The 12174-nt window shown below is 36.8% G+C and overlaps 1 protein-coding gene across 5 annotated transcripts in view; it reads right to left on the bottom strand.

Moving 5' to 3' along the window:
• Positions 1 to 947: 947 nt before the first annotated feature.
• The window catches only part of LOC131986392 (inactive serine/threonine-protein kinase TEX14-like), a 60777-nt gene continuing 49550 nt past the window's right edge, over positions 948 to 12174 (bottom strand). For 4 of the 5 annotated variants that reach the window (XM_059351315.1, XM_059351317.1, XM_059351319.1 and 1 more), the window contains 7 exons: positions 10291 to 10403; positions 8295 to 8691; positions 6607 to 6708; positions 4999 to 5077; positions 3896 to 4003; positions 3616 to 3730; positions 948 to 1182 (listed from right to left, as the gene is read on the bottom strand). In XM_059351315.1, coding sequence (XP_059207298.1) covers positions 3631 to 3730; positions 3896 to 4003; positions 4999 to 5077; positions 6607 to 6708; positions 8295 to 8691; positions 10291 to 10403 — 899 coding nt within the window. In that variant the 3' untranslated portion in view covers positions 948 to 1182; positions 3616 to 3630. The remainder of the gene's footprint in view (positions 1183 to 3615; positions 3731 to 3895; positions 4004 to 4998; positions 5078 to 6606; positions 6709 to 8294; positions 8692 to 10290; positions 10404 to 12174) is intronic. The other variant, XM_059351318.1, reaches the window with a different exon arrangement.

Genomic DNA, 12174 nt, shown 5'->3' with positions numbered 1-12174 from the left:
ATGAGCGCACATCTGCGTATTTAGGAGGAGCCCCAGGTCTTTGACCGCTCAGTGACAACCTTTTTGGTTTTTATTTTTGCTGTAAAGCTCATCTGGATCCGTCATGTTTTTATTTTATTAATTGTAAAATACTCTTAAGGACAATTTTATTTGGTGTGAATGTGAATGTACACAAATCTACACAGACTACCCTAACTCTAACCCTAACTGATATCCAAATAAGATAAATGCAATTGTATTGAAAGCACTGGTTTCCTAGGCAACCAGGCATGCCCGCCATCTTCAACATTTTTGGTAGTCAGCTGCCATCTTTGCCACCATATTGAAAAAGGAGTAATTCAAATGAAGGTTCCCAAGTGCTTTGCTTAGTAGATAAATCCAACATATATCCTCATATCATTTATGTCCATTATTATGAAAATTGATCGAAAAAGAGTTGTCACTAGCAGCCATTAAAAATGGGTGATGGGTTGTTTTTCCTTTGTGTCTTTGAGCATAACTACCAAATTCTCTTATTATCCATGGTTAATATGAAATTTTATCTAAAAACAGTTGTCACTGGCAGCCATTTTGAAAAATGGCCACCATATTGAAAAGTCTTGAACTGCATGTTCCCCATTTAGCTGGCTATAATTGTACCAAATTTCGTGTTTCTATCACCTATTATCTATTGTTAATTTGAAATTTAATCTCAAAACAGGCGGTCACTGGTGGCCATCTTGAAAATGGCCGCCATATTGAAAATTTGTCGCGCCTCCACATCAAATCTTGTTCTAAATGTCTTTGTCTACAAGTTTACCAAATTTGAGGCATTTATCATAAAATGCACAATCCTTAAATAATTTCTAGCTAAGCTGCTCAATGTTGGTTGAACTTCTTTCCACCTGCTGCACAAGACAATTTGTGAACATTATTGCACATTCTGAACACATTTGAATAAAGTCAACTGAGTCTTAATTCACTTTATTACAGTTCTGACTTAAACAATGAAATCATATAGTCAGTTCATTCAGCTTCCGTAACATTCTGATAATGTTCCAGAGTAACAAAATAACAAACTCTGCTTAAAAACAGAAAACTAGTAGCAATACATTACAAACAGAAGCTCCCTGTAATTGCCACAGTAGGAACGAAAACACAAACGAGAACATGAAGAGTCTGGTTTCTGGTCCAACAGTCGTCCTGTGATCACAAACAGAGTGGAAAAGGTACAGGTTACAATACTGCATGGATTGCGCATAATATGTATTTAATACATAATATGTAATGTGTATTCAAAACATTTTGCAAATGACATACAATAGGTCTTCACTGCATTCTGTTTTATTTACATTTGAGGCAATGTCCTCTTTTTTTGGGATTGTGGTTGTATAGTGTTACATGAATGAATGGGACAGTGGTTTTCTATATATGTGCCACTCCTTGGTTTAAACCTATTTGTCTTAAACCAAGGAGTGTAGGAGAGGAAGACACAAAGTCAAATGATGTCATCATTAGGGTACAATGATGATGTGTCATAAATATGTAAAAAGAAGTAAACCTAAATGATTATAACAAAGATAAATATAATTTGACTATGAAGTCAAGTTGTATGTTGTAGTTGCAGTTTCTTCCCAAAATATTGAGAGTGTTTCTGAAGAGTCTCTGAAGAAAAATGCAGCAGCAGTTGTGATCAATCAAAAGCTTTAGTTACGCACAGCACGGAGAGAAAGTTCTTCAGCGTTCTCTCCCGACAAAGTTCAAAATAATAGCAGTCCAATTTGACTAACCAGATTAATCCAGGTATTTAGTATATTTTTTTATTGCTACATGGCAAACAAGGTACCAGTAGGTGCAGCAGATTCTCAGAAAAACAACAAGACACTCTTAAGGCTGTGCAATTGGGCAATTAGTTGAAAGGGGTGTGTTAAAAAAAATAGCAGTGTGGCATTCAACCAGTGAGGTCATCAATTTAGTGAAAAAACAGGTGTGAATCAGGTGGCCTCTATTTAAGGGCCAGCACTTGTTCAACATGGTTTTCTTGATAATGATTTTGGTTATTATCAAGAAAACCATGTTAAATGTCTAGACATCAGCTCTTAAACTAAACTCTTATGAGCTATTTTTGTTGTTCTCATTATATTTGTCCAAACAAATGTACCTTTAGTTGTACCAGGCATTGAAATGAACAAGAAAATGAAGAAAACAATGGTCTAATAATTTCTTCCATGACTCTATTTTGTCTTTAGCATCATCAACATTCCTTGTGTGCAAGGTTATTATAGTTAACGAAAACTAACGAAATAACGAAAACTAGAATGGAAAAAACATTTTCGTTAACTGAAATAAAAAATAAAGTGAGAGTTTCTAAAAAAAAAAAAAAAAAACGATAACGAACTGAAACTGTATTTTGTGGTTCCAAAACTAACTAAAATTATAGTGAAAATGTCCTTCGTTTTCATCTTTGGTTGATATGAAATCTATTTCATATATCTATCTGATTTATGACTTAATAACCTTATTGGGGTTCACATGGATCAGACAAAGGAAATAAAGGAAACATTTATTGTGACTTTTTTTAACCTGGCACCCAACAAATACCCCATTACAAAAAAAATAAAATTAACACTAAAACTAATAAAACCTAAACTAAAACTAAGCATTTCCCCCCCCCAAAATAAAAACTAATTAAAACTAACTGAATTTGAAAACAAAAATTGACAACGAAATTAAAACTAAAACGAATGAAAAATCCAAAACTATTATAAACTTGCTTGTGCGGATATCACAGCTATGTTAATAGACACTTTTCTGGTGCTTTACTACTCAAAGTGCTTTACAACACCTGCAACATGTCACCCACTCTCACACTGCTGGCAGAGGCTGCCATGCAAAGTGCCAACCTTCTTTTCAAGGGCACTTCAACACTATCTGCAGCCAGGAATTTTCCCATTATGAGACAACTGCTCTACTTCCTGAACCATGCCACCATGTATGCTCTGTCTCTTGATGGAGACCTGCATTTGTATTTTTTTGTAACCGTATTCCAACCATGCAATGTTAAGAAAATGGGATAGTATTTGACTAATCATGCACTTTGTATATAAAGTCTGTTTCGCTATGAGTGCCAGGAACAAAATGTTTTAATAATACCTTTAATAAAAGTGATACCACAGAGAGATAATATGAGTTAGTATATAGTGACTTATAAAACAGGTGTTATAATTAATGACCATGTGTAATGACAACCGCTGCTGGTACGAAACGATCTGTGAATTGTCTTCTTTCTGCTCTTTACAAGGTGGACAGACTGCTGGAGCACAAATGTTTACCAACTTTTTTGTGTCACAGCTCTTTGTCAATCAGATATATTTGTCTTTTTAATATTTTTTTGAGGAGTTTTTCCCTGGCTGCTGTGAGGGTCTAAGGACAGAGGGTGTCATACCATGTACAGTCTGAGAAGCCCTTTGAGGCAAATCTGTGATTTGTGATTTTGGGCTCTATAAATAAAATTGATTTGATTTGATTTGATTTGAAATGATGTGTGCATTTAGCTTAAATCTAAAGTCATGTGTGTGTATATTTCTGTCTGTTTTTCTCCCACTCTGTATGTATGAGGTTTAATAAAGTAATTACCAGTTGAGAGTGTTTTCAGGTGGAGGCTGAGTCATCACTGGAGCTGACTGTGTGTGTATGATCTCCTGTTGGGTGTCCTTCACCACCACCAGGCTGCCCTTCAAACAGCTGACACCTAGACATGGGGGGCACCCTCTTAGTATATTTCTTGTTCTATTTTTGGAATGAAATGTGCAGCCTTTACCCTGAAAAAATGCTCAAAACCAAATGAATTGAAATTGCATTTTAAATATAACTTTTAGTAAGGGTTAAAAAGATTGTCAGTGTACTTGATACTCACAGTGCCCTGACCCCTTGACTTGTTCCTGGACTCTTTCTGATGTCCTCCACGACAAAGCCCAGCAGCACATCATCTAGTGTTGAGTGGGCTCTGAACAAAGAGACACACCTGAGACACTAGCTGCATTATCACACTGCAAAAACTGAAATCTAAGTAAGATTAAATATCTTAGATCAAGAGGATATATGCTTATTTTTGTCTGATAAGACAGTTCTTCTTAGTCAGCACCTTTTATTTTAGACTGTTTCACTTGTTTTAAGTGTTTTGGTCCCTAATTATCTAAATCAGATATTACAGCTTGTTACTGAGATGTTATGACCTGTACTGAGTAAATACATGCTTGAAACTAGAATATCAAAAGTTACAAAGCTGTTTCATCAACACTTACAAGTATAAAACTGTTATTTCAAAGTAATAATTTGTTATTTCAAGCATAACTAAGAAATCATAACTTTGACATATTTTGACCTCTTCACATATTTAAAACAAGCAGCCAGATGGAAATCTTTGTAGCTGTATCAAGAAAAGTTCACTAGTTTTTAGTCTGACTTTGCTGGTTTCTAGAAATATAATGCCTATGCATATCATTATGTCAAGATGATGGCTCTAGCATTTACTTAATTCAAGAATATTTTTCAACATATTGAGAAAATAGGTCACGTGTATTTCATTAGAATCAAGAAAAATGCACTTGTTATTTGTTAGAATACACTAATTCTAAGGTATTTATGGGTTAGTTAAGATTAGATATTTTTACTTGTTTTGGGAAGAAGAAGAAGAAGAAGAAGAAGAAGAAGATTACTTTATTAATCCCACAATGGGGAAATTCAACCTCTGCATTTAACCCATCCTTTTTTACACACAAGTGAAGGAGCAGTGGGCAGCACATTAATGCGCCCGGAAGTCTTGACAAGCCAAATTTTCTTGTTCCATTGGAAATTAATTTTGCTATTTTTATACTTTTTTTTTCTTGTTTTTGTGAGGTGGCTTTTTGCAGTGCATGGCTCAGCCTCAGGTGTTAGAGTCTGACTAATCATGGAATTTTGTGTTTTCAAAGTTAGATTGACATGATTGAGACTAAAAAGGCACAAACATAAACATACCTGTTGGTGTCCTCCAATAAACTGTGACTTTGCTTAGATTCTGGAGACACTCTGAGCTCTTTCTGCTCATCGACAGTCACTGTGTGGGATAGGGGGGGTAAGGGATAATTAATCCAAGACATTTAGTATTGTAATTGTCAGTAAACACTCCCAACCAAATAATGTACACACTTCTGTCATGATCTGTGCCCAGCAGCTCCTCCTTCCCCTTTTGGTTGTTGTTGTCTTTCTGTTTGTCTGATCCTCCTATGTCTCCTCCCCTGTCTGGTTTACAGGATCGTCTCAATACATCAGAATATGATGGAAAAGTCCATTTCCATACTCCAACCGAGTATTGAACCATACAAGGGCTGTTTCCACTACCGGGCAATACCTGGAATGAGGCGGGTCTCACTCGGTGAAACGCCCCTACTTTGAATACGAGCAATCCGGAGCCGGCTTTTGTCAGGACTTTTTTAGTCCCTGTAGAAGAGCAGGGTCTTTTTTCTCCCCTGAAAACAGCCTGGTTACTGATTGGATAGATCACCCTAAATGGTGCCACCTGCCACCATTGGGAATTCATTCACACACCGATGAACGCAGCATCAGGAGCAATTTGGGGTTCAGTATCTTGCTCAAGGATACTTTGACATGTAGGCTGCCATGGTCAGGGATCGAACCACCAACCCTACGGCCGCCCACGTACTCAACACAACGACAACACACGCCATTTGTAAAAGCCGGCAAAGCAGTGTTTCCAACTTAGTGACTTTGTTGCTATATTTAGCTACTTTTCAGACCCCCTTAGCGACGATTTTTCAAGAAAGCGACTGGAGACTAATCCAGCGACTCCTTCTTACTCTACTTAACGAGCCGCTAATGAGCCGGAGGCTTAAGAGCCTCCGTTAGTGGCAGTTAGCTACAGTTAGCTCTGTAGCAGGAAAGTGTGTATGTGCTGCTGCTGCAGGAGGTGTTCACTTAGCGATCTCTGTTTGTTTACAACAAGCACCAGACACTCTGCACACTGCACAGTTAGCGATGCTGGTTAATTCACAATCACTATGTTTATGATCAGTGGAGACGCATAATTAGCCATGCTGCTTTCAACTGCTGACGTTGTGCACAGTTAGAGACAGTGAAAACCATACATCACCTCCGAGTCTCTAAATCCCTCTGGGGGCTAACTTGTAGTGGAGACACGCAGAGTGAACAGACTTTAGAGAGGGTGTGGCCTGAGACTTTCCCGGTGGACACTTCCCCCTCTAGTGGAAACACGACTATAGATGGACACAGTTTTCAGAGACCAACATTTCCATATTAAACACTTTTTAAAATTACTCTTTTGTAATATTAAATTTTTTTGAGACATTAAATTTTAGGTCTTCATTAAATGTAAGCCATAATCATTATAATTAGAAGAAATTAAGTAAATGAAGACATGAAATGTTTCATTCTGTGTGTAATGGATCTATATAATGTGTTCATCATCAATAAAAGACTGTGGTTGTACTGATACCTGCCTTTTGAGTCTTGCAATTTGGGTCCAGACCTTACGTAGTCCTTAATCAATATTCAATATTAAAGACCAGATAGTTGAGTATTTGTATGCTGTCATGTCAATTTGCTCACCGATTTTAACCAATGGGTTGTCTCCTGTTTCTCCACGGCTAGATAATCCTGTTTCCTTCCTCTTGTCATCAATATTTTCTTCCTCCACTTCTGACCCTACATCTGTAAAAAAAAAGTCAAATGTATAAAGATTTATGCATATATCCAGTGGTGAGAGGGATTGTGATTACCTGCCGAGACAGTGTGTGGCTCATATTGTTTCATATATATATAATTTGTGTGTGTGTGTGTGTGTGTGTGTCATCAAGGCAAAATGTTGTCCTGGAGACACCTATTGCATTGGGAACAACCACAGGAGCAGATTGCTTTGCCAGGTTTTATATGTCTCGGTCTGTCGTGGGCAGATTTTGTTACTGTAATAGCATCACAATAGTCTAAGATGCAGTCATAAAACACATGTGTAGCTGAGAGATGAATTTGAAGATGAGTAGTCTAATCTAGTCCATAAGAACCCAGACAGATAATTGAGTGGCCTATTACCATTTTTGTTTTTGTGACAAATACGTCACATCAGGTTTTTAATTTTTAGGTTAAAAGCCTGATGTGACGTCACAGCGATATTTTTATTACTTGTTTTATATTAATTTGTTCAGTAAATATGGTCAAAAGAGGTTAAATGCAATACAGGACACTTTGAAATGAGCTACTTTTTCACATTTCTGTTTCCAGTCACAGCCACATTTTGAAGTCACTTCTTGTCACAGTCAAACAGTCTTGCTTAGAGACTCAATGAGTTAAGGTGAAGCATAAAGCTGTACATTGGAGATTCTAGTATATTTAAAGTGTTTGTTACATGCATATCACCATGGGTTCTTATGGGCTAAGCAAGGGTGCTGAAAGTAGGGAGTAGGGAAGGGCCCTTTTTAGAGTTTATTCTCTGGGATAAACCCCTTGAGATGAAACATCTCATTTTCAAGGGGGTCCTAACATGCAATATAAACAGAAATTACTAACAAAAAACAAGACAAAGACAGTCAAGTAACAACAAAAACAACAGTAAAACCAACACACTATAAATGCTAAGACAATACACAGACAAACCTTAGAAAGAAGAGTACAACACAACAACTTCATGGTCACTGTGAACAAATATATGCCAAGAAAAAATATAATAGTACAGTCATTTTATTTCATTGACATCAGCCTCTATATTTACTGTTTGGTCCCTCAGTCAGATCACAGCTGGAGGAAGTTATTGCGAATGCTAACACACACTGGTAAATTATGTGGAGGCTTTTACTGTGAAATAACCACAACCACAACCATTCTGGATTCCAGTCTGTTCTGTGAGAACAGGATATGCAATGCTCTTTGTCACAAGTGGAGGGTATCAACTATATAAAGATACTTTAGATTTTGTTCTAAACTTTAACCCTTTGATGCACAACATGGGTCTAAAGTGACCCGACAGAGTTTTTATGTTCTATATTACAAAAAAATATATTTTTATCATTCAGTATTCCAGATTTTCCTCAATCAGTTTGTTTTTGATCATCATACATCCTAATTTTATGTTTTCGCAGAAACACACATTAAATTAAATGTGTGCAGCATTAAATAACATGAAGGAAATTAGTGTGGGTAATTTTTGACCCATGTTGTGCATTAAAAGGGGGGTCAATATGTTGTGCATCAAAGGGTTAAATGGTGCAGAGCAGTACTATATGATGAGACATGATGGAGCTCACCTCTATGTGGCTCACACTGGCCATGCTCTTCTTCCTCACTATCTTCTCCAACATGCTTTCCTCTCTCCTTCTCCTCTTCCACCATTTCTCCTTCATTAGTGCACTCATTGATCTCTAATCCTTTATTCATGTCCTCAGGCTCCTCTTCAGTCCTCTCCCCCTCTTCTTCCTCCACATATGTCCTTGGTTGACTCTGACTGGTTCCATCCATTTCCTCCTGCCTCTCTTCATTCTGCTCCTGTTCACACTCTCCCTCTTCCTCTTCCTGTGAGTCTTCCACAGTGCAGCAGCTGTGGACAGTGAAGCTGAGAGACCCAATGTCCAGCAGGCCTTTCTCCTGGCTGGCTGTGATGAAGCCCTGGGGACTGCTGCTAGAGTCTACCTTGAAAGGTGGATGCTGAAAAATTGACAGGTAACAGCACATATACAGTCATGGAAGAAATTATTAGACCACCCTTTTTCTTCAATTTCTTGCTCATTTAATGTCTGGTACAATTAAAGGTACATTTGTTTGGGCAAATATAATGATAACAACAAAATTGCTCATAAGAGTTTAATTTAAGAGCTGATATCTAGACATTTAACATGGTTTTCTTGATAATAACCAAAATATTTTTTAAGAAAACCATGGAAAATGGCTAGATATCAGTGCTTTAATTAAACTCTTATGAACAATTGTAGTATATTTTATGTTACTTTTAATGTATTCTTCTTTTGTAAAAGGCCCCAGTCTGACCTGGTAACAGTCGGTTTAAACCAGAAATAAGTACTGTAGGATCTGTGATTTGTTATTTGTTCATTAGAGGCTGTGGAATTTGAATATAAACAGTATAAGTTGAATTCCTCTTAAGGTTATAAAGTAGACTTATCAGCATGCACGTTCCCATAAACCGCGCCCATACGTTGGGTGTAGGATGGAACATTTTAATTAAATGATCTGACACAGACAGAAAAAGGCAGAGAGACTTCAGGCTTGATTCGAGAAGGACCCTTTTCTTCCAAAGCCTTTGAGATTGGACAAAGCTCTCCTCTGCTGTACCTACACTGCAAAAAACATGAAGCTTACCAAGTATTTTCTTCTTATATCTAGTAATAGTATCTTAATGATTTTGTTTTGAGTATATTTTACCTACTGACCTTAGCTTTATGTGCTTATTTTAAGAACATGTGTCTTTTTGTAACAAAAATGAGTGAATAACCTCTTCACAGGGATTTCAGTCTTGTGTTAAGACTTGTTTTTGGGATTGACATTGTGAGCTTTTCAATCTATTCAGCTGTTGAATATGGTGAGTTGTTACATAAAATGTTGGTTCCAATAGAGAGTTTTAGTTGCATGTAGTCTAAATGCTATTTCAAAAGCATTTTCTACCACCAGTATCTACCCACAGATACTGAAATGAGAAAAAAAGTGCTAGTTTCAACTATTGCTGGCTTATTTTAATGTTACTACAGTCTTGCTTTTCAAGCCACAATTGCTCAAAATAAGTATTTTCTTACAAAGAAAAATTTACTTACTGCACTGGCAGATAAATTTACTTCTTTCAAGCATTTATTTGCTTACTTCTAGTTATTTATTTGTAAGTTTTGTCGGTTGGTTTTTGCAGTGTATTCTGATGTCTGATAATAAAGACAACTAAAAGGAACTTTGACTTGATCTTTGATTCACTTTCTCACTCAATTTGAGGTAGTAATTTCCACTACACAATTTTTGTTGTTATCATTATATTTGTCCAAACAAATGTACCTTTGGTATTAAAATGAAGGATAAACTAAAGAAAACAAGGGTGATCTGATCCTTTTTTCCATGACTGTAGGTTTGCTTTAGGAACTGTTTGTCTTGGTGTCATAACTAATCTTCTTGGATGAACACAATACATATTCATGAAGGACGTGCACAGTTTGAGATGTTGTATCTGGAGTATATTAAAAGGCAACAAGTTAACATTTTGTTCCCCCATTAGAATGCTTTGCATGAGTCCTCTAAAGAAACCCACACCTTTACTGAGCTTTCTCTAGGTGTGGTGAAACTCTCTGAGTTGAGGTGGCTGCAGACAGGGGAGTCTGGGAGATTGTCCTCAATCACACCAGTCATCACTCGCCGGCATACGTCTGTCAAAACACAACACGAGCAACAGGGACACATCCTATGTTACTTATGGGTGATTCTCATGAAGCGAGCCTAAGTTATGTCTGTGAAGATTATCGGGACATAATTTATTAAACTAAATATATTTCACTTTTATATGAATGAACAATATAGCCATAATGAGGCACAATTCATTGTTTTGTGTTAAAATGATATTTTCTATATTTTTAAACATATTTTTGATTCACAAATTCATTACTGTAATGCATCCAGATAAAAATGTCATGGTTTAAAAAAGGGTCAAAGAAAATATGTTTTTGCTATGAGCTGTACCATGTTCATGAGAATCACCCTTATGCTCTCCTTTACTGGAATACATTTTTTTTATTGTCTATCAGTGCTTTTACACGCACATAAGTATCCAGGTTACTGTCGCCTTTCACCAGTAAACGGATTCATCAACTCTTGTGTGCCTCACTTTCAAAAAGTTACTCTGATATCCTTATTGGACTAAAATGTCTGTGTCAATGAAGTGCCATAAAATGAAACATTAAATACGTTTCCACTTTCACTGAGTTAAAGCTTTGACCAACTTCAGTTGTGATCATTAACTCTATGGAGTCTTGGGCTATTTAGTTTAAAAAAAAAAATCCTTCTCATCCTGCCTGTATACACCACTTAAAAATGTTTAAATGCCATTTTGGTATTTTTTTTTTCCAGCACAACCTCACCTATATGACCTAATAATAATTGATTTTTTATTCTGACGTACTGGATCAACATTTTGAACCAAAAAGAAACAAAGAAAAACCAACATAAATGTGATCTTGTGATTGTGTGTGATCCTGTCATCCAACTCTGGTTTTTATTCTAGTGGGACATTTTATTTGTATCTTGTGTGTTAAGCTGTTAGGATTTGCTCTGTTTTTGTTGTGTTTCCTGCTGCTCTCTGTGTGCAGTGGTGTGTTCCCTCCAGTTTGCTGTTGCCTCCTGCTTCGTCCAGCCTCGCCCAGCCTACCAGCCTTGCACCCCAGCTCCACACCTGCCTCTCAGCCTTTTTTCATTAAAGAACTTAAACTGCTATCTGCCGTGTCTGCATTGTGGGTCCAGCTTCGTGCTCTAGCCTTAACATAAGCGTAACAATTCTGGTCATTTTGTGTCTTTTTTAGTCCTTTTGTCCAACATAAAATGTGATTTTGAGTCTTTTTTTTTTCTTTCAAAACACTATCATGCTCAATAAAGAATTTCAAATGTTGCAAATGTGAACAAAGCTCGCAAATACAACGTGAGGGTTACATCCAGCTTTATAATTTTATACAAAATATATTTGAGCTTGTCTCCAGTTTTACTTGGTATATCATCATCAAACTGAAACTGGCCTCATGGAGTTTACAGCCAGAACTTTAGAGGTAAATTTACAGTAGGGCTCCACGCTGCTTTGTTTTCTAGTCTGGATGTCATGAAGAAGTCATGATTTGGAGCTTTGAGACTCCAGAGGTGTGATGGCCACAGCCATGGCCACACAGCCATAAATGTCGGTAATGTCTAATTTATAGTTAAGTTTTGTTTTATTTTGGGGGGAGGGGGATTTAGTACTTCACTGTTTACTTTCTTTAGACAATTAGTAATTTCAATTATTAATTTTGTTTGGTTAGTATAGATTGTTTATTTAAGTGAGTTAATTCTCCTGATTTGCTTCGTTGGTAAAGTAGCTGTAGTCTTTTGTGTTTAATGTTTGTAAACCCCCTCTTGTGTTTGGTATGGGCTGATCCCCCACTATATAATTTCCCTGTT

Source organism: Centropristis striata, chromosome 15 (assembly GCF_030273125.1).
Source record: "Centropristis striata isolate RG_2023a ecotype Rhode Island chromosome 15, C.striata_1.0, whole genome shotgun sequence".
Taxonomy (NCBI): Eukaryota; Metazoa; Chordata; class Actinopteri; order Perciformes; family Serranidae; genus Centropristis; species Centropristis striata.
This window is presented reverse-complemented; position numbering and strand designations above follow the sequence as displayed.